The following is a 21,541-nucleotide window of genomic DNA, read 5'->3' on the forward strand; positions in this document are numbered from 1 at the left end:
GCGTTCACCGCTCTCACAGTGGTTCCTATACCAATGACTTTTCATTCGACAAAATACAACTCACCCCCCACCCCGCTACCCGCTCTAGCCCACAAGTTTAGATGGCCACAGGATCACAAGTTGGATGTGATCTTATGGCATGATCTTTGGTGTTTTCAACGTGCACGGCACACGTATGTTTAAATTTTGCTTTCATGAAGTTCGAATTTCGGAACTATATTAAGAATGGAAGGATTTGTGGACGTAAATGTTAGCGTGGAATATTTAAAATCAATTAAATTTTCTTCATTATATTTAGAAGAAAAATTAAAAATGCCGAAACCAAATTTGTTAATTAAGAATGTACCAAAGTGCAAACGTCGGGATTATAAATGATTATTTAAAATGGAGATTTGTGTAAAAACTTACAAATTGTGTAGGTGTGAAGCACATATTTGGAGAAGAGGAAGCATAATGAATAAAATAGAAGATACGATTTTAACTACCCAGTTGGAATTCCAGATTGGAATTCTCCAATTATGTACTTGTTACGATGCCAGTGACAACTGCAGAAACAGAACGATGTCTCTCTGCATTGAAACGTATCAAAACTTTCCTTAGAATAGCTATGGGCCAGGATCGATGAAATGCACTCGCTATGTTTTCAATAAAAAAAAAGATTCAAGAAATTCCAAATTTTACTGAATTTGTTTGTGAATAATTTATCTAAAAAATAACAGGCAACTGACTTTCGTTACAAAACTTGCTTGTAACATTTAAACACTAAATTATAATTTTAAGTCAAAAATACATTATTTATTGTAATTTTTAATAAGGTCCTTTGATTTTTACAATTTGAAGACACTCAAAAACCTTTACCTACGGAAATAGGGTCTCAAGGTCTTTTTATATGTTAACATTATGTGTGCACCCCCAATATTTTACACCAGGCGCCGCCACTGATAAATACTCATGCACATTTTCAAAACAATTGGTACAGTACTTTTTATTTTCGAAATTCCCAAAAAAGTATATAAATTTCGTACTTTTACACTAGGACCTTAAGGGAGCATGCTGATCCCTACTCCAAACAAGCATGTTAAAGTCCTGAGGAAGATACCAGCCAACTGATGCCATTTTAATAGATATTTCCTTAACATTTAATGCTGTTAAAAGTTTTCCTAAATAATTTGCGCATCCTTATATTTTAGCGTTAACTACAAAAGATAACTCATTAATTGCAACATTAACGTAAATTTTATTTTTTCAGTATCATGGAGGAAGAGGAAGAGTGAAGCACCTACAGATATGCAGATTGAAATGAAAAAACCAAGGTACTATTATTACAGGCTCGCTAGTGAAAGTTCTATAGGTTCAGAGGAGGATACGGAGAGTGTTTATAGTGTTCAGTTACAAGAAACTGGTATGTTCCAGAAAATGTTGCCATAGAGGATAGTTGTTTGATTAATTAATTTTAGATGTTGCGAGAGATACAACTGATACTGATTCCAAATCCGAGGATGAAGGTGATGATGATGGCGACATAATTGAGTACGAAGTTGCCAGCCTATCTGGAAGTGAAAATGATATTATACTTGATTTGTCTACAAGTGGTTCAGAAGTAAGTAACTTGCAAGTTATTAAGATAATGAATTTTCAGTTTTTAAGTAGGTTAATAGATTCAGGATGGTGAGTAAATTTACGTTGAGTGCGTTACGAGGCGTATATGTTGCCGCAGCCAACCATTAGTGTAATACGAGGTCTATTTGTCTTGTAACTCAGCCAAGGTGTCAAAAGTGAATCAGAGCTATAATAAGACATCAGTAAACCATTGACCTACCATACTTATTCTATAGAGATACACTACTAATATTAGTAAGTGGAGTATGCAGTAGAGATGTTGAAAAAGTATCTATTCGTTACAAAGTACTCGTTACTTACGAATACCGAAAATAACGATTACTATACAGAGAGGCAAATCGTTACTTTGATTACTTCGTACCAATCGTATCAGAGCGAGTAACGATTATTGTATCTACTTTGATTACTCTGATTACTCCGTACCAATCATATCAGAGCGAGTAACAACTATTGTATCTACAACCAGTACACTTGATTACTTTCTACCAATCGTATCCCAGCGAGTAACGGACAGGACCGGTATTTTACGAGTGTTATCGAATATCGTTATCGGTACGAAGCGTTTTAAGGGTGTGAGCCTCAGAGCCTCACACTGTGAGATTGAGGAGAAGATAGAAGATGAAACAGAGGAAGGTATAATGGAGGTAAAATATGTAATGTATGTCATTAACAAAGATCGAATTAGCCTACCCTATATTTTTATCTAGATCTATATCTATACTATACCTATACAAAATACCTACCTACTGAGAAATACGATTCTCGATATGATTACCGGCACTCAAATACAAAAGTAATCATAGTAATCAAAGTAACGAATACTGTAAACGATTACTTTATACAAAATTAACGATTTGTAACGAATACTCGAAAGTAACTATAATCAACATCACTAGTATGCAGGTGTGTGGTGATAGGCTTTTAATATAAAAACACTTCACTCGTGTTCTAGCATCAAAGTTGCCAAAGATATGTAACAAAAAATTTACAGTGCCTTTTCCAAAAAATACAAGAAGTAAAGAAAACTATCTCTCTGTGTCTAGCTGAAGAGTAGCATGTTTGACTATATCTAGGGGAAGTCCAGTATCCATATTCATCATCATCAAGGCCTTTCATTATTGGTGGAATGTTTGCTGCTCTTAATTAGTGCTCTCTGATTCGCTTATTGTGGTTAATCACTCCACATTTTCCTTGTGCATTGTCAAAGTTCGTTGTGTGACTTCAGTTACAGTTTGCTTTCACTCATTTAGATCTGTGCATAGATCACTCCAGTTTCTCACTTTCAGGATTTTGATCCTCCCATGCCTCTCTCTCTGGCTCTTTCCCTCTGACATTCAGTTTCTGGTGACCTTAATCAGTAGGTCATTTTTCCTTCTTTCTATGTGTCCCAGCCATCTTAGTATTTGCGCTGTTATTTTGCAGATATTTAATAAATATCTATCTACACACACCGGCAAAATTACCCGAACACCTTAAAAATGGGACATGTTTGATGTCTCTAATTTCCTAAACCAGTGGTTCGATTTGAGTGATTCTTTTAGTATGTTATAGCCTTATTATTTAAGAATATCGTTGTGATAATATTGTTGCTAGACAGGTAAATATCATTTTATACCGGGTGTACCAATCATACTGTGTTTTTTTCTTTAAGTTTGGAACACCCTGTGGAATATTCTAGCATATGTAAAATATTAAAATTAAAACTCGATTGTAGAGTTACGCTTTCTTAACATTTTCCTTTTCGATTCATTTAATTATGTGGGATAATAAAAAAAGTTATGTGCGTTAACAGCTATCTACGTTTTTCATCAATAAATCCTCATAGTAGGGGAGGAAAGTTTGCTAAATTTGCAGTAACTCGAGCGGTATGGGGACCTATTGGATTGTGAAGAGTACATGCTAAAACCAGAAAAAGGTTAAGTTAAGTTTTCCATATAGTGGGGGACTTTTCATTTTTTAATTTAATTTTCCATTTGAAACAATTGTTTTTTTCCGATTATAGCGCGATCTATCCATAATTCGAAAAAAGTTGTCTATAAAAGTTGCTTATTTTTACGTTAAGAATCCAAATCTGCAATAAAAATTGGGGGCTTCTATTTAAGATTTTAAATTAAATCCCCCACCCCCACCTGCGTGGGGGCTCATGTTTGGTGCCATTTGATAGATTTTTCAAAATTATTGAATATGTGTATTTTGCAGTTTTTCGATCTGATGTTCATTTTTCGTCGATGTTGTATATAAAATTTGTAAAAAACATGCAAAAATAAATACTGAATATTACAATGCATGTGCGCTCAGCGTTTGACATTAAAACCCCCCTCGAAGCTAATTCAGCTGAAATCCACGGGAGGTCATCATTGTGACATCGCTTATTAATAATTTATTTATTTAATACATCTATTGAATTACTTTAGGTTGCTTTAGGCTTGTTTATTAAACTAAGCAGATAATGATGGTAGGGGAGACCAAGGGGGATTTTTGCAGTTACTCGAGCGCGTCAGATTATCACATGGGGAGAAACCTTGTACCCTGCAAACGTACCTATACCATATGTTGGTTCTTAACACCAGGTAATTCATTAAGGGGGGACCGAAAAAAATATATTCTTAGATAAACTCGAAATCGTCAGATTAAAATAAGGTAAGTTAAGTGCATGCAAAATAGTGTATATTTTAAAAATCTGACGATTTGAGCGGGGCGTAAGAAAATGGGCGAGTCACAAAATTTCACAAAAAAAAGCTAATATTTAGCGAAATAAATGTCAGATCGAAAAACTAAAAAATACGTGGGGGTTTCAATATTTTTCAAAAATCTATCGAATAATACTAATCACGTCACACCACGGAGAGGAGTGGGGGGTAAATTAAAAATTTTAAATACGATATTTCGCGAAATGAACATCATATCGTAAAACTGCAAAATACCAATATTTTTCAAAAATCTATCGAATGGCACCAAACACGTCCCCCCACGAAGGTGGGGTGGCACTTAAGTTGGCAAAGTTAAGGGTGGCAAAGATAAGCAACTTTTGTTCGCAACATCTTTTTCCAATTATGGATAGGTGGCGCTATAATCGGAAGAAACGATTGGTGGAAATGGAAAATTTAATTAAAAAATGGAGTCCCACACTTTATGGAAAACTTAAATTAACTTTTTTTTTGTTTTAGCACCCACCCTTCACAATCCAGTAGGTCCCCATAGCGCTCGAGTAACTGCAAATTTAGCATACTTTCCTCCCCTACTATGAGGATTTATTGATGAAAAACATGGCTAGTTGTTAAAGCCAATAACTTTTTTATTTTCCAACATAAGCAATTGAATCAAAAAAGAAAATGTTAAAAAAGCCTAAGGCTATAATTGAGTTTTAATTTCAATATTTAATTTATGCTAGAATATTCCACAGGGTGTTCCAAACTTTAAGAAAAAACACAGTATGATTGTTACACCCGGTATTAAATTATATTTACCTATCTAGCAACAATATAATTACACCGATATTCTTAAATAATAAGGCTATAACATACTAAAAGAATCTCTCAAATCGGACAACAGGTTTAGAAAATTCGAGACATCAAACATGTCCCACTTTTAAGGTGTTCGGCTAATTTTTCCGGTGTGTGTATATCATCTTCTTTCTTTATTTCTTATTTCATTGTTCGTTCTTCTCATTTCTCCGTTTCCATTCTTATTGGGCCCCTAATTCTTCTGAGGATTTTCTTTTCGAAGATTCTTAATTTTTCTTCATATGTCTGTGAGGCACATTGTCTCAGCTGAGTGTGTAACTACTGGTCCGATTGCAACTCTGTATATTTTCAGTTTTGTATTTCTGGGTAAATTCTTTATTAGCCTATGGAAACTCCAGCATGTTTTGTTGCCTACTAGTATTTGCTGTTTAATAAGTAACACTTGTCTTATCTTTGTTCGCAATTACAGTCGACCCGCTCTTTTGGAATAGTCTTCGTGCCAAACAAAAGTATGCTTATAACCGGGATATTCTAATAACCGATTATTGGGAACCAGTAGAAACGTTTCGGGACCTCAAATTTGTATTTTTTAAAGCGAGATATTCCTTTAATCGGTATTCTAATAAGCGGATTCGACTGTACTCCCAAATATTTAAATAGATGAAAAACTCTTAAGGGGGGGTATAGTTAGTTCTGCGTTTTTTTGCATACTTTTAAAACGTTTTCCCCTGAAAGTGGTGGAGTTAGGTTAAATGGGTAAATGGTTATTTTAAAGAACAACACTTGAAGATTATTCAGTTAAATTGTTATTGACAAATATTAAAAAATGAAGTGGTGGCGTCATTTTTAAGTAGACGATTCTCGTAGACGTCATTTTTAAGTGTACACTAGATCTTCGGACAGAATCATCTGAAACATACATACCAAAAAGATTATTTTAGTTTGAGAGTTTCTTGAGGTAGTGACGTTGAGTTTTTATGATTATATTGATTTTTAAATTCATGGTATAACTTTAAAGTTAAAAAATCGAAGAAAAAGAAAAAAAAAGTGTGTTCGGTAAAGAGAAAAATGGTAATATACCAAAAAAAATGTTAAAATAAGCAAAAACTCGACGTCACTACCTAGTAAAATATCTAAAAAAGAAGTGTGCAAAATTTCAGAAAGGTCGGTGCATTACTTTTTGAGTTATGATGTACACCGCCTCAAAAAAACACGTTTTTCAGAAAACGCGTTTAACAAAATGTAGTTTTGTCAATAATACTAAGAAAATTTTTGTATATACATACATAGAATCATCAATCCCAGGTCCGCACAGTGAAGGGCCATCAGCGAGAATGTCTAAGGCATCTGTTTGCTGTTGTCTTCGCAAAACTCGACCTTCTTTGCTCTCATTTGCGGCTTTTTGATCCGCTCTTGAAATCCGTTGGTCATCTTCCAGATGCGCCCATTCGTGGGAGCTCGGCCCCAAGCTGATGCCCATACTTTCTATGAAGGTTAATAAAGCAAAACTTCCTTCATTGAAAGTAGATACGGCCACATTAGCAGCTGTTTCTACTAAATTAGAGGTTCCACTCAAAATTTTTGGAGAAATTTTCCAAATAAGTTGATTCACACTTTCATTATTATTTTGAGTGAAACCTCCGACACATCTCTCCAACAGAACATCACTACTTAAATTTTCATAAATCGGTTTTATGGCTTCCAAAACATCATTTGGTAGAGCAGTATATGTGTTTGAATTTTTTTAATTCTTTGGTAGCTGCTGCTCTTTGCCACTCACACCAGGATTTTTCGCCGATTGGGCATTTTTGATGAAGCGGTTTTTTGTGTGTAGAACTGTGATGAACATATTATGTAGCCCAAATAGCGTTCTTCATTTTTTCTGCAGAATCATGATTTCGACGAATAGCTAATCCATAATAAACAGTGAGTTTGTCAATCATTTTACCTGTCAGCTTACCCTTGCCAGAAAGAACTTTTTTTTTAATTTTTTTTCCAGCCGAAGTTACAGTGTCTACTGTTGTGCTTTTCACAAGCTCTCACAAGCGTGTACCCATTCGCTTTTGAATGTGACCAACACATTCTTTTATATTTATAATAAAGTCTTTACCATAAGGCTTCGAATTTAACACGCCAGTATAGGTTTTTGAGTCGCCGTCTCCAATATAATTGCGGTACTTGACTTGATGTTTTATTGAACGTTGAAACATCTCTTTGATTGCGTCAGCTTCCATTCCACCAGGCGATCCAACGTGATTAGCAGAGTACTTTCCTTCTTTTACGTGCTCTTCTTTCCACTCTTCAAATTCTGCAGTGTAATTTATTCTCCCAACATTTGCAGTTATGGCAAAAAGAACTTTTAACCACAACATCAACGACTTTCCCGGTAAAATGTCCGATTAAAGAAGCAACACCATACAAAGAAGAAAATCCTCGCTTTTTCCAAGTTCCATCGCCCGAAACTGTCAACTCAGATGTATTTTCAAGATTATTTGCCGCACATGTAGCATCTTTTTCTTCCTTTATAGCAGAAGTAAGAAATCGTTGCGTGACAGTTTTTGTATATTCACAAATTTTCTTCATATAAGCATTATTTTCCTTACAAAACTACTCGATAAATCCATCAAACCACAAAATTTATTAGATGCAGGCAATCCTAATCCTAATATACGCATCACGGAAGCAAAACGAGTATTTATTTCGTAGGAACCCGACTGAATTCCTTTCACACGAAGCTATATAATGCGGTTTACACTTTTCACATTCAACTTTTATATTAAGGTGAAACAGTAGCGATCAACAGGTAGCGAAAACGCGTTCCAAGATTGCAGCTGTAATTCTGAATATTTTTTCGAGATATTTGGCACACGTATTCGTAATATAATAAAGAATGGCGGTACAGAGCCCAATTTGAAAAATATATTAATATGTGGAAATTACTCTGTAATTAAATGCAGTATTAAAAAAACGAGCCTGTACCGCCGTTAAGAAGAACAAAAAAATACACTTTCTTCAAATAAAGTTTTTTATCCGATGCCTAGATTTTGTGTCATTTTGGAACTACTAATGAAATAAAAAATTTTAGTAGTTCCAAAATGACACAAAATCTAGGCATGGGATAAAAAAGTTTATTTGAAGAAAGTGTATTTTTTTTATCTTCTTCATGGCGGTACAGGCTCGTTTTTTTAATATTGTATTTAATTACAGAGTAATTTCCACATATTAATATATTTTTCAAATTGGGCTCTGTACCGCCATTCTTTATTATATTACGAATACGTGTGCCAAATATCTCGAAAAAATATTCAAAATTACAGCCGCAATCTTGGAACGCGTTTTGGCTACCTGTTGATCGCTACTGTTTCCTCTTAAATCCTAGTCCTTCTTTTTTACACGATTGAAATTTAATTTTTCCATCACATTTTGCACACTTTATTAATGTAGTAAGACTTGAAAAAACAAGTAAAAAATCGACAATTCGGTAGTGTTTACCTAAATCCTCGCTTAAATTATGAGAGGTATTTAGTTTTATTTTTTTCGCCGAAGCACTAGAAGCATTAACTGCATCTGATTTTCGTTTATGCGGAGGTATCTTTTTTTTTTCGATTTACTTAAATGTGCACCACTTACTGCTCTTTCGTTTCTATCAATTTTTCGGGACATTTTCCAGCTAAAAAATGAACAATTCCAATCGAAAATAAGAAAAAATATACGGACGTGTATACTTCTTCAATGACAATTTTTATTCTTCAATGACAGTAGATATGAATAATACGTCAATTTGACAATTGACAATTTGAATTATTTAAGAAAGTTGCAAGATTTCTCCGCTAATCGCGCACGATCGTTTCTCGTATTCCGTCCAAGTATGGCGATGAAGCGCCGCATACATGCGATAGGCAGGAAAATACGAATAAACGTACCTACTTATGTTAAAATAACCATATCTCCGTCAATTTTGCTCGGATTAACTTGAAATTTTAATGGTACACTCTTGAAAATATGTTCAATCGAATAAGCCAATAAAAAAAATTGAAAAAAAATAATCAAAAATACTATACCCCCCCCCCTTAAACGTATAGTTTTCTATCTTGGCTTCTCTCGTCTTCTTATCTTCTCTCGTCTTCTTATCTTCTCTTCTAGAGCAGATTAGATATTCTATTTTTCCTTTCATTAATTTCTAGACCTTTTTCTCGTGCTTCACTTACCTGGATTGTTTACTGCTTTTTTTAACCTTTCCTTGTCTTTTCCCATAAGAACTATGTCTTCTGCATATTATGCTTCTATTTGTGTTGAGAAGTGTGCTATATTTCCTTTAACCCTTAACTGGTGAGGTGCATAATATTTTGCGTACTAGGTGACGTGGGGTCTTATCGTAACCCATTTTTAAAATAATGTTTATCGGCTTATTTTTTTATAAATTGAAAAATTGATTACATATTGTGTATTTACATATTACTTACTTTAACCCTGCTGTCCTGTTCGGGTCTATTTGACCCAAAAAATAATTTATTTCTTATTTTACAAATTATTACGCGGCGGAACGATTTGGTGTTTCGTGACTTTATTACCTAATATGAAGTCTTTCAATTGCATGTGAGATAAACATTCAACTTCCTGATTTTTTTGATAAAAATGAAATTGTTACCTAGGGTACGTTCGGGTCAATGTGACCCGCGTATTTAAACCGTTAAAAATTACCTGTGTATGTGTGTTTAGGTGGCAGTATTCTATATTAGCAGTACCTGTGTGTTTGTCAGCCGGATACGTCTGTAAATAAACACAGGTTTCTGCAAGCTAAAACTTGTAAAATAAACTGTAGTAGTATAGCTGGACGATGTTGCAAACCAAATTATAAATATGACCAACATGGACGGACAGCATGTATTTGGAACCAACTGGAAAGACATGAATAAAGTTGGTTTCCAAGCATACATTGGTCTTTTATTTTTAGCTCGAGTTTATAAGTCGCATGGTGAATCAACTAAAAGTTTATGGAATAAAGAAACGGGTCGTACTATATTTCGATCAACAATGTCGCTTGATATATTTACAAAAAGTTTGCAAGTAATACGTTTTGATAACAAAACTACTAGACAGGATAGAAGACGTTTTAATAAACTTGCGGCAATACGTGAAATTTATGAAACATGGGTAGAAAATGTAAAAAGAAATTTTAACCCTGATGAAAATGTTACCGTCGATAAGCAACTAAATGCCTTTACAGGCCGCTCTCCCTTCAAATGGTACATTTCAGCAAGCCAGCGAAATATGGCACATAACTTTGGGGTTTATGTAATTATGAACATTAAAACTTCTTATGCTCTAAAATTGCAGATCTATACAGAAATGCGTGTGATGTGTGACTTGAGTAGTGATCTGGAATGCCACAATATTACGTGTATAACTTTTTTACATTGTAAAATTTAGGACAATTTCTCCTAAAACAAAATATGTAGATACAATACCGGGGATTATAAGTAAAATAAACCGGAGCTTTCAGCAAAAATCGCGAATAAAGAAGTTCATAGCTCGACTTTTTTGCTTCATGCAAGATTTGACAATATTCCCAAAAATAATAAAAATGTTGTTCTTATGAGTACTTTGCATCATGAATCGATGCATCATGCATCACTTTCATCAAATGAAAAAGCCCCAAATTATTTTAGATTACAATTCAAATAAGGGAGCAGTGGATACTCTATAATTAGCTTGTTGGCACGTATACATGTGAGAAGAGATAAATCGCTGGCCAATGATTGTTTTTTATAATCTACTGGACATTTCTGCCTACAACGCGTTCGTGTTATGGGCATCAATAAATATCCAATGGAATACCAATCAATTGGGAAAACGGCGAATTTTTCTTGATGAATTGGGAAAAAACTAATGAATCCAGTCATCATTTCCAGAAAAAATATACCGATAATTAAAGGCTCTTACGAACTGGTAAAAAGGACACGAGCAGGAACAAGTAGACAAGATGGAAATGCTAGTGAACCGTCTATTAAATCTAACTCCGCCTGCTAAACGAACACGCTGTAAACTTGCCGTAAAAACGATAACAAGACTAATTATTATGTTGTATTATATCACAAACATATTTGTAAAATCCATTCTTTTTATTACTGTCCCAGTTGTAAACTGAATTAAATTTTTGTAGATATTTGTTACTAGGATTTTTTGAAAGAAAAAATGCCTTTTGTTTTTTTTAATAAGGTTTAATTTACATTAACAACATAATTTTTGTTTAATTAACCATAATTTCTTGTTAATAAAGTTTTATTTATCACCATTAGCTTATTTTATTTCGATTAAGGAGCGTAAACCATAGTTGGGTCATATTGACCCGAACAGTACATTTGTGTAGTTGACTCGAACGGGACAGCAGGGTTAAACTACAATAAAAAAATATTAGATTTTAAAGAGCTATTACCTTGATTGTTACATGATTATAACACATTCTGAATAAAACCCTTGATTTTGACAAACATAAAAATCAAATAGTCAATAGACAAAGCTAAAAACAATTCTAAAAAGTAATTGTTAAAAAATTACACTAGATTTATTGGACCAAATTTTCTCTGTATTGCTATTGTATCGTATATTGTTTCCTCTTTTGTATAGCTATCTAAATCGCTAAACCACTGCATAAGAGTCTCCTCAAAGTTGGGGTCATTGTAGGATACTTTTTTTTGATGACCCACTAGCAGGGTTGGCAAAAACCAAGGTTTAAAAAAAAACAAGTTTTTTGGTTTAAACCAGGTTTATTTGATATGAAGTATATATGTGTAAATACATACTTTAAAAATGATTAAATTATTTTATAACATACCTAGTAGTAATAAACAATGAAAACATTCTTAAGGCAACTTTTATTTTTATTTACACACACAAAAAAATAATATACCAAAAAAATCTTTAAACGAGATAATATTCAAATAACTAATAACTTCGAAAATACAAAAATAGAATTTATTTATCTTTAGTTTCTTCATTTGCGGCAAATGTATTAACCTTCCGTGACTAACATTCGGTTTGTGAGATGGACCACTTATGTAGAGTTTTTACGATTATATCCAAATTGTTCGTTATGTATCTTCGCCGCCATCAGTAGCTGCCTGATTCAGGTGACTGTTTTTAGTGTTGAAGTTTGAGTCTTTAGTGCCAAGTGATTATGCAATTATCGGCAAATTTTTTCTCAGAGACAGATGTTGGAAGTGACATACCTACTCGATGAAAAAAATATTTATATTAAGAAACAACGTGCTTACGCACGTAATTATCAACTGATAATTTAGTAACCCAATTGCCAGAAGTAAAAGGTGAAGCTAGGTACAAAAAAACGGCAGTGGAAAAATTGAGCTTGTTTTTCACAAATGAGATGTTATATATAGTAGGAAAAATGAAAGAATGCCCATTAACGAACATATAAAATACACTGTATTTTCCTGTCACCGTGTCATACAAAAAATTGGCCAGCGCAAGTACATGTAATAATTATTATTACATGTACTTGCGCTGGGCAATTTTCTTTGTGACACGGTGACAGGAAAATACAGCGTATTTTATATGTTCGTTCATGGGTATTATTTCATTTTTCCGACTGTAATTGTTTTTATTTTCTTTGCTATTTTGCTAATGTTTAAGAAGTTAATAAATTAAAAATAGGTATCATTCTTGTTGAATTTCACTTCTTCAAGGAGCAAACACAACCCTACATTTGAAATTGTATCAATGGAAACATTTTTTTTAGTCAATCTCTGAGACGGATGTTAGCTTTAATGTTCAGAAAACTTATGTTAGTTGCGGAAGGTTAAAAACTTTAAATAAAAACACCAGTTTGTTTTACTTTCTTAAAAAAAAAGTTGGTTTAAACCAAGATTTCAAGCATGTTGGTTTAAACCTGCCAACCCTGCACTAGCCATTTTTCTACAAAAAAGCAGAATTACATAATTAAAAAATGACACGGTGATGTGGTGCCTTTACGTACCCCAGCCAATATTTAGCATGAAATAAAAGTAAAATAATAATTTACAAGATGTTTTCCTCGCAACTGCTCTCATAACACTATTTAACCGATGCATTCCTAAACGAGTCTGGCGAGATACATAGCCGTTACCTTGAGATATCACCAATATTTGTTAGTTATGGGGTCGTATATGACCCCACCTCAACAGTTTAGTGTTAATTACGCTGGCCTGGACAGTTCCTTCTATTGCTACATTGAATAACTATCCATATTACATAATCATAATGCTAATGTCTTGTATTAGAGTTTATGTCTAACTATAGTCCGTCCGCTATAACTTTTCCCATGCGGTACGATTCATTTTCAATCAAATTAAGTCAAAACAGAAAGTGAAACGTACGCCGATGTGTGTAGTATATAGTGTACAGTATACAAAATGTATATACACATCGACGTTCGTTTCAATTTATGTTTTGACTTAATTTGATTGAAAATGACTCGTACCGCATGGGAAAAGTTATAGCGGACAGACTATATATTATATTATATTAATAATGTAACATATGTACACTTGAGTCCAGGGTTCTTTACTCGTGCATCATTAATACCTGGCAAGATAAAACACATACTTTTTATCTAGCATCATTGTCTTCCATGCATAAATATAAACACAAACCAGCTACCGCCTGTTATTAAGTAAAGACACATGTTATTTTTATGAATGCTCTAACTAAACTCAGTACATCTAAAAGATATAGGTACAAAAAGACGCTTGGGAACGTTTTCAGATTTTATCTACAATTTGTGACGTTTCTGGTTTGTTTACTTGTCACTGTCAGATTGTTGGATTTTTTCGCTATTTTTTTTTGTATTGTTTTTGCATTTAGAAGTTATTTATATTACACAAACGGTTATTTTCACAACAAATTTTATATTGGAATTTGAAATTGTATGGTAAATGTATTTTATTTTGTCATTAATTTACATACAAAGTTAACCTAATTCACAGTTAAGGGGTGGTTTTGTTTAAGTTTCCGCAAAAGTCAAATAAATAACAGAAAGAAAATATTTTATTGTCAAATATTTATATTATAACAAATATTTAATATCACTAATGATATTAAAAGAAGTTATTAAGCTACTTGAAATGTCACTGTAATTATGTACCAAAATTTTAAAGCAAACCAAACATTTTACATTCTGTTTATTTGATAACGTCAAATTTTATAATGCAATCCGTGATCGGAACAGTAGCCACTTTCTCTCAGTTGCTGTTGCGTAGAATAAATTTCCAACTTATTTTGTATGCTTTAAATGATGACGCATGGGTAAAGAATCATTTACTTAACTGTAATATAGCTAATGTCTTATATATTTCATGTTTTTCATTTTTATAGGATCAAGTTATTTTCGCTGCTGCAGTTGGGGCTATGTGCGATTCTTCACTTGACCTTGACAATTGGATGACCGATTGCGAAGAATCCGATAACAGTTCCTTGGCTGATACATCTATAGTTAGGTTGGGATTTGCTACTTGCATTCAATGCAAGTCTATAAATGACAATCCTCTCTTCAGATACTGCGAAAAATGTTTCCAGGTATTAATTTTTTTTATTTATTTTGATTTATATTGATAAATGTCAAATTAGTAACGTTACTAAGTTACTGTTTACTATTATTTCTCAAGTAAGTACCTACGTTGACAGATATATATTTAATGGCACATCAGTTTTTTAGTCTACAGTTACTAGTAAAATTATTTTTGGATAGTAGATTTCTTAAATTAGTGTTTTACTAGGAACATTATACAAGAAAATCTAACATTGAAATAATTGATGGATTCGACCGTTACTTGATGGAAGTTCATTTTATCTAACAATAAAACACTGAAAACATTCGTTTTCTATACTTCCACAAAATTTATTATAACTATGTGACTACAGCTTTTTCGGCAGAGTGCCTTTCTCAAGTGATTTAGTTTACTATGGGTTTGCCTGTTTAAAGTCTTTAACTGATGAGGTTGAGGAGTGGGGAGCTGTTTGTCTCGAGTTGGTCATTCAGAATTATATCTGTATTTTTTAATTTATTATGAAACTCTTCATTAAAAGAATGATTATGATCTAGAAGGTGAAGTGCGTATGTAGAAGTGTCTGTTTTTCTATTGTTGAAAGCCCTTTTGTGTTCTGCTATCCGTTTGTCAAAGGTTGTGCCAGTTTGACCGATGTACGTTTTCGGACAGTCACCACAAGTTAGTTTGTAGACACCACTCTGTAGTTGTTTTCTCTTTCGGCTCTTATTGTTCTTAATATATTTGCTTAAGTTATTGTTAGTTCTGAAAGCTGGTGTTATTCCTTTCTTTTTTATGTATCTGGCTATTTTTGTTGTTATCTTGCCAGTACATGTGATAGAGCAGAAGGTACTGGGTTCTTTCTGTGGTGGTGGATAGACTAATTTCAGGGCTTTCTTATGGAGTTTTTCGTTTAAAATTTTATTAATTGTTTGTTCGTTATAGCCATTGTTTACTGCTATTTGTTTAATGATGTTCAGTTCTATTTCGAAGTTATTTTTTGACATGGGAATTTCTGTCAGTCTATGTATCATGCTATGGTAGGCTGCTAATTTGTGTTGTGTAGGATGGGATGATGAATTGTGTATAGTTGTGTCAGTATGGGTAGGTTTATGATATACAGAGAACATGAGTTCTCCAAAACAAACATGAGTTCTCCGTATATCATAAACCTACCCATACTGACACAACTATACACAATTCATCATCCCATCCTACACAACACAAATTAGCAGCCTACCATAGCATGATACATAGACTGACGGAAATTCCCATGTCAAAAAATAACTTCGAAATAGAACTGAACATCATTAAACAAATAGCAGTAAACAATGGCTATAACGAACAAACAATTAATAAAATTTTAAACCAAAAACTCCATAAGAAAGCCCTGAAATTAGTCTATCCACCACCACAGAAAGAACCCAGTACCTTCTGCTCTATCACATATACCGGCAAGATAACAACAAAAATAGCCAGATACATAAAAAAGAAAGGAATAACACCAGCTTTCAGAACTAACAACAACTTAAGCAAATATATTAAGAACAATAAGAGCCGAAAGAGAAAACAACTACAGAGTGGTGTCTACAAACTAACTTGTGGTGACTGTCCGAAAACTTACATCGATCAAACTGGCAGAACCTTTGACAAACGGATAGCAGAACACAAAAGGGCTTTCAACAATAGAAAAACAGACACTTCTACATACGCACTTCACCTTCTAGATCATAATCATTCTTTTAATGAAGAGTTTCAAATTTTGCATATTCAAAATAAAGGCCGTAAGCTATGTTTATTAGAATCTATGGAAATTAATAAATTAAAAAATACAGATATAATTCTGAATGAACAACTCGAGACAAACAGCTCCCCATTCCTCAACCTCTTCAGTTAGACTTTAAAAAGGCAAACCCATAGTAAACTAAATCACTTGAGAAAGGCACTCTGCCAAAAAAGCTGTAGTCACATAGTTATAATAAATTTTGTGGAAATATAGAAAACAAACGTTTTCAGTGTTTTATTGTTAGATAATATTGAAATCAAATTCAATCACTGGTTTACAAATATTTAAAAAAAATTTAGAAATCATATATCAGTATATTTTATAATGGACCTATATGGTCCTATTATGGAATAAAGGACATTTTTTAATGTTTTTTAATCTGATTTTGCCTGGTAAGATGAGCAACTGCCTTGTTTTGTATCTTCTAATTGAATAATTATCGAAAAGTATTATATCTGGTTAAATAATTATGATGATATAAGAAATATACAGACTACAGCTTAAAAAGTAAATACATGGTTGTGCTTTGATGTATGCTCTCTAGAACTAACTAAATATCTAATGTACAGTACATTAAAAGCATGGGTTAGTTTGTTTAAACTTCAGTCTGCTAATAAATGTAAGTTTCTTTTAACTACTATCATATTTTCCTTGTTTTCTAAAAGTAATATTTTTATTATTCGTAAGTAATTATATTACAATTATGTATATTACGAGATAATATATGCATACGAGACTGGAAGAAGAAACAAAGCAAAGGTAGAAATCTATTTATAAAAAAACTCAAAAATAATCATCATGATAGAACACTACTAGCAAACATTGTATGAGTCAAAATCATAATCACCACCAGGTAAAGACGAAAAACTCCAAAAAAATACTAAAAAATGTTGGTTCTGAAGATATATCAGATATACTTATCAGAGGACGAAATAAAAAACCCAATAAGCACTATGCGAAATAAGAAAGCTTCAGGTAAAGAGAGAATAATATTAGACATGATAAAGTATGGGCACAGATTAACCCAACAATGTTGGGTTAATCAGTGGTATGGAGGACAACACATAATAAAAATGCTAAAAATTAGTTTTAATAAATGTATTAGAGTGTATAAATGTATAAGAAGTTTGTAAAATTTGGTCTGAGGAGCAAATGCCTGAAGAATGGAACTTAGGCTTAATATGCCCGTTACACAAAAAGGGAAACCAACTGGAATGCAATAATTACCGCGGAATAACTCCTAAATACAGCGTACAAGATATTGTCAAACATTTTGCACGAGAGATTGAAGCCTTATACCGAAACGTTTCTAGGAGAATATCAGGCAGGATTCAGGCGTGGACGTTCAACCATTGACCAGATCTTTACACTACGACAGATCTTGGAAAAAGCGCAAGAGTTTAACATAGATATGTACCATATTTTTGTCGATTTTAAAGCTGCGTATGACAGTGTCTTAAGACCAAGTCTCTACAACGCTATGAATGAGTTAGGAATTCCAAAAAAACTCATATGTATGATAAAAGTGACAATGGCGAAGATGATATCAGCAGTAAAAATTCAAAACGACTCGTCAACCCCATTTGAAATACATAGGGGGTTAAGGCAGGGAGATGCGCTGGCGTGTCAACTTTTTAATGTAGCATTAGAAAAAGTCGTACGGGACGCTAATTTAGATAGCAGGGGAACAATATTCAATAGATCTGTCCAAATTCTAGCATATGCAGACGACGTGGACATTATAACAAGGACCAGAGCGAGAACTGCGGAAATCCTAACCGAGCTAGTAGCAGCAGCAGAACGAATGGGGTTACATATAAATCGAAATAAAACCAAATTCATGGCGACTAACACAAACAAGAGCTGGAAATGTTGACGCAGATCTAATCATCAATGACCAAAACTTCGCAGCGGTCAAAGAGTTCATATATCTAGGGACATCGGTTAACCCCAATAATAACACATCAGGGGAAATAAAAAGACGAATAATAATTGCAAACAGGTGTTATCATAGTCTCAAAGTACTTAGCTAACAAACGTCTGTCTCAAAAAACTCGTATAAGGCTGTATAGAACATTGATAGTCCCCGTTCTCACATATGGATCAGAGGCATGGACGCTAACTAAAACAGATGAATCCGCTCTATCGATTTTTTAAAGAAAGGTGCTACGCAAGATATTCGGAGCGGTCTGTGAGAACGAAATATGAAGGTGTAGATATAACTTTGAACTGCAGAATATCTACAAGCATACGTTTGGTGGAAAAGATATTATCACTGTAATTAAGCGAAACCGCCTGCAGTGGGCAGGACATGTAGCCCGGGCCCCTGAATCGAACATGATAAAAAAGATTCTAACAGCCCAACCCGTGGAATGAGAAAACGGGGTAGATCAAAGCTTAGGTGGATGGACGGGGTAACACAAGATGCCGAGAAGATCGGAGTCGGCAACTTGAAAATGCAGGCAAGGGACAGAGCAGAATGGCGTAGAAAGCTTGAGAAGGTCGAGGCCCTCTAAGGGCTGTAGCACCAAGATGATGATGATGAAATGTATAAGAATAAGTGAAGTACCCACAGCTTGGTTAAATGCTCTTATAATAATGATACCTAAAAAGTGACTTTAGTCTATTATCAGTCTTGTATAAGCTGTTTGTGAAGATAATTATTACATTGCAACTAACAAACTGGATAGTGATCAGCCTCGGGAACAGGCACGATTTAGAAAATATTATAGCACCACAGATCATACAAGTATGTAATAAGAACAGTATTCTAGGTAGCTATGGTAGATAACAAGAAAGCGTTTGACTCCATCGAAATTTGGGCAATCTTTAATGCCCTAAAAGCAACAATAGAGTTGTCGACTGATCTACAAAAATCCGTAACTATGTATATGATAATGCAACATCGCAAGTATAAACTGAAGAAAAACAGAAACTATAAAACTACAGAGAGTAGTAGACTGTGAAAACCTGAACCATGTGAGGTTTGCCAATGATTTAACGTTAATAGCAAAAGACAGAAAAGAATTGCAGAGCTATTAGAAAATAGCATTTAAACAAAATCAAGAAACATAGGATTACAAATAAATCTAACAAAAACTGAATATCTAATAGACGAATCTCTAGATATAACTGGGGATTTAACGTTATATTTATAATGTAGAAAAGGTACAGTTGTATATATACTTAGCACAAAGAGTCGAACTATCAAAACTTAACCTAAAGGCTGATTTAAGTAGAAGATGTTCCTTAGCAGGGACAGCATTTGGAGGCAAAAACTTTCGATCAGTATTTATTACCAGTTCTGACATGTGGATCTGAAACATGGGCCTGTAACAACATTTTACACAAATTCCAAGTGGCTCCGAGAACTATGGAACAGATAATGCTCAATATTAAGCTCAGCGATCACAAATCCAATGAGAAATAAGAAATAAGACGATCAAAAGTAACAGATGTAAACCAAAAAATTGCCATATTGAAATGGAACTGGGCAGGACATTATGTCGGAAGACAACCATTGCACAAAGCGAATCGATTAATTATGACCAAGAGCAAATAAAGAGAAGTAGAGGTAGACATCAAACCAGATGGATTCATGACATTAAGGAGGCATCCGATTATGGATGGAATAGCTGTCGATGATGAAGACATTTGATTATGTACATATTTATAAATTTCGAATATCATTCTTATATTTTGGATGTTGTTCTGAAGCTATTTTCTTGTGGAATTTTTATGATTAACTATTTAGATGGGAAATAAGCCACAATTAAATTGAAAAAATAATTTTATTAACGTTTCGACGCCCAAATCGGGTGTCATTGTCAAAATACAAAATACTACTAAATTAAACAAAAATGTTGTTCCTAAGTAAAAAAATTCTTCTAGTAATTTATTTAATACGACTCATTTATATTGGCAATTCAGACGTATATTATACATTTTAAAGTAGAAGACTTTAAAATGATATCGCTAATATTTATGAGTTGCGTTCCTGGGACGACTTTACTAAAAGATAGTTAATTCGATTACATGAAATCAATCCCAACTCAAGAATATCCGCCACAAAAAAATCATAGCATGTGGATCTGTCTTTAAAAAGACAACCAAATGCAACGATGACAGTAAAATTCTCGCGTTAGAGATTCCATAGTAAATCACGAGGGAAAACCAGGAAAAAACCTCGTGATACTATCCGGACATCGTAAGTATTTGGTGTTATATTTAATTTACTTTGAAAAAATAATGACATGTTGCGACAGTTGTCAATCTATAAATATACATTTAAATGCAACGGAAAATTTGGTATTGTCAAAAGGTTTAAACTATGCTGTTACTCATCCCTCTATTCCAAAATTAGACATAATTAGCTCAGTGGAGAAAATATCCCAGTGCCTACCAACTCATGAAAAAGAACAATATAGTACTATGTAAACTTGAATTGGAAAAGTCTAATCAAATTGAACAGAACATCAGCAAAGACGAAATGAAAGCTTTAAAAACTTTAAGAAATGATGACTCCATAACAATCCTTCCAGCGGATAAAGGCAGTGCAACTGTAATAATGAGTAAAATACAATATGAGGACAAAATTACAGATCTAATTACAAATGGATCTTATACGAAATTAACGAAGGATCCAACGAAGACACTGGAAAACAAAATATATAGAACTTTATTCAAATTTAAAAATGATCTAACATACTATCAAAGAAAATTAATGACACCTCACTACAGTAAGACACCACATTTTTATGGAGTGCCGAAAATTCATAAATCGAACATACCACTTAGACCCATTTGTAGTACCATCAATTCTCCTTGTAGTGAACTATCAAAATTTGTATTAAACATTATAAAACCATTTGCTAATAATGATGACACATTTATAAAAAATACAAAACATTTTTTAAACAAATTATCAACTATTGAATTTAATCCAAATAATATTTTAGTAAGTTTTGACATAAACAGTTTATTTACAAATGTTCCATTATATTATAAAGCTTTAAACATATAGACCAGGGCGCATCTGTAAAAATATTAGTACATTTGGACGTTGAGAGGTGACTCAAATTTTTTTGCAGAAATTGGTTGAAAATAACTCAAATAATAATATTTGAGTTATC

The 21,541-nt window shown here is 33.3% G+C and overlaps 1 protein-coding gene across 2 annotated transcripts in view; it reads left to right on the forward strand.

The window, feature by feature from the left end:
* The window catches only part of LOC114328470 (serine-rich adhesin for platelets), a 127,170-nt gene that overhangs the window by 15,201 nt on the left and 90,428 nt on the right, over positions 1 to 21,541 (forward strand). For both annotated transcript variants that reach the window (XM_028277325.2, XM_028277326.2), the window contains exons 2-4: positions 1,250 to 1,402; positions 1,458 to 1,600; positions 14,454 to 14,654. In XM_028277325.2, coding sequence (XP_028133126.1) covers positions 1,250 to 1,402; positions 1,458 to 1,600; positions 14,454 to 14,654 — 497 coding nt within the window. The remainder of the gene's footprint in view (positions 1 to 1,249; positions 1,403 to 1,457; positions 1,601 to 14,453; positions 14,655 to 21,541) is intronic.

The sequence above is a fragment of the Diabrotica virgifera genome, chromosome 7 (assembly GCF_917563875.1).
Source record: "Diabrotica virgifera virgifera chromosome 7, PGI_DIABVI_V3a".
In the NCBI taxonomy this organism is placed as follows: Eukaryota; Metazoa; Arthropoda; class Insecta; order Coleoptera; family Chrysomelidae; genus Diabrotica; species Diabrotica virgifera.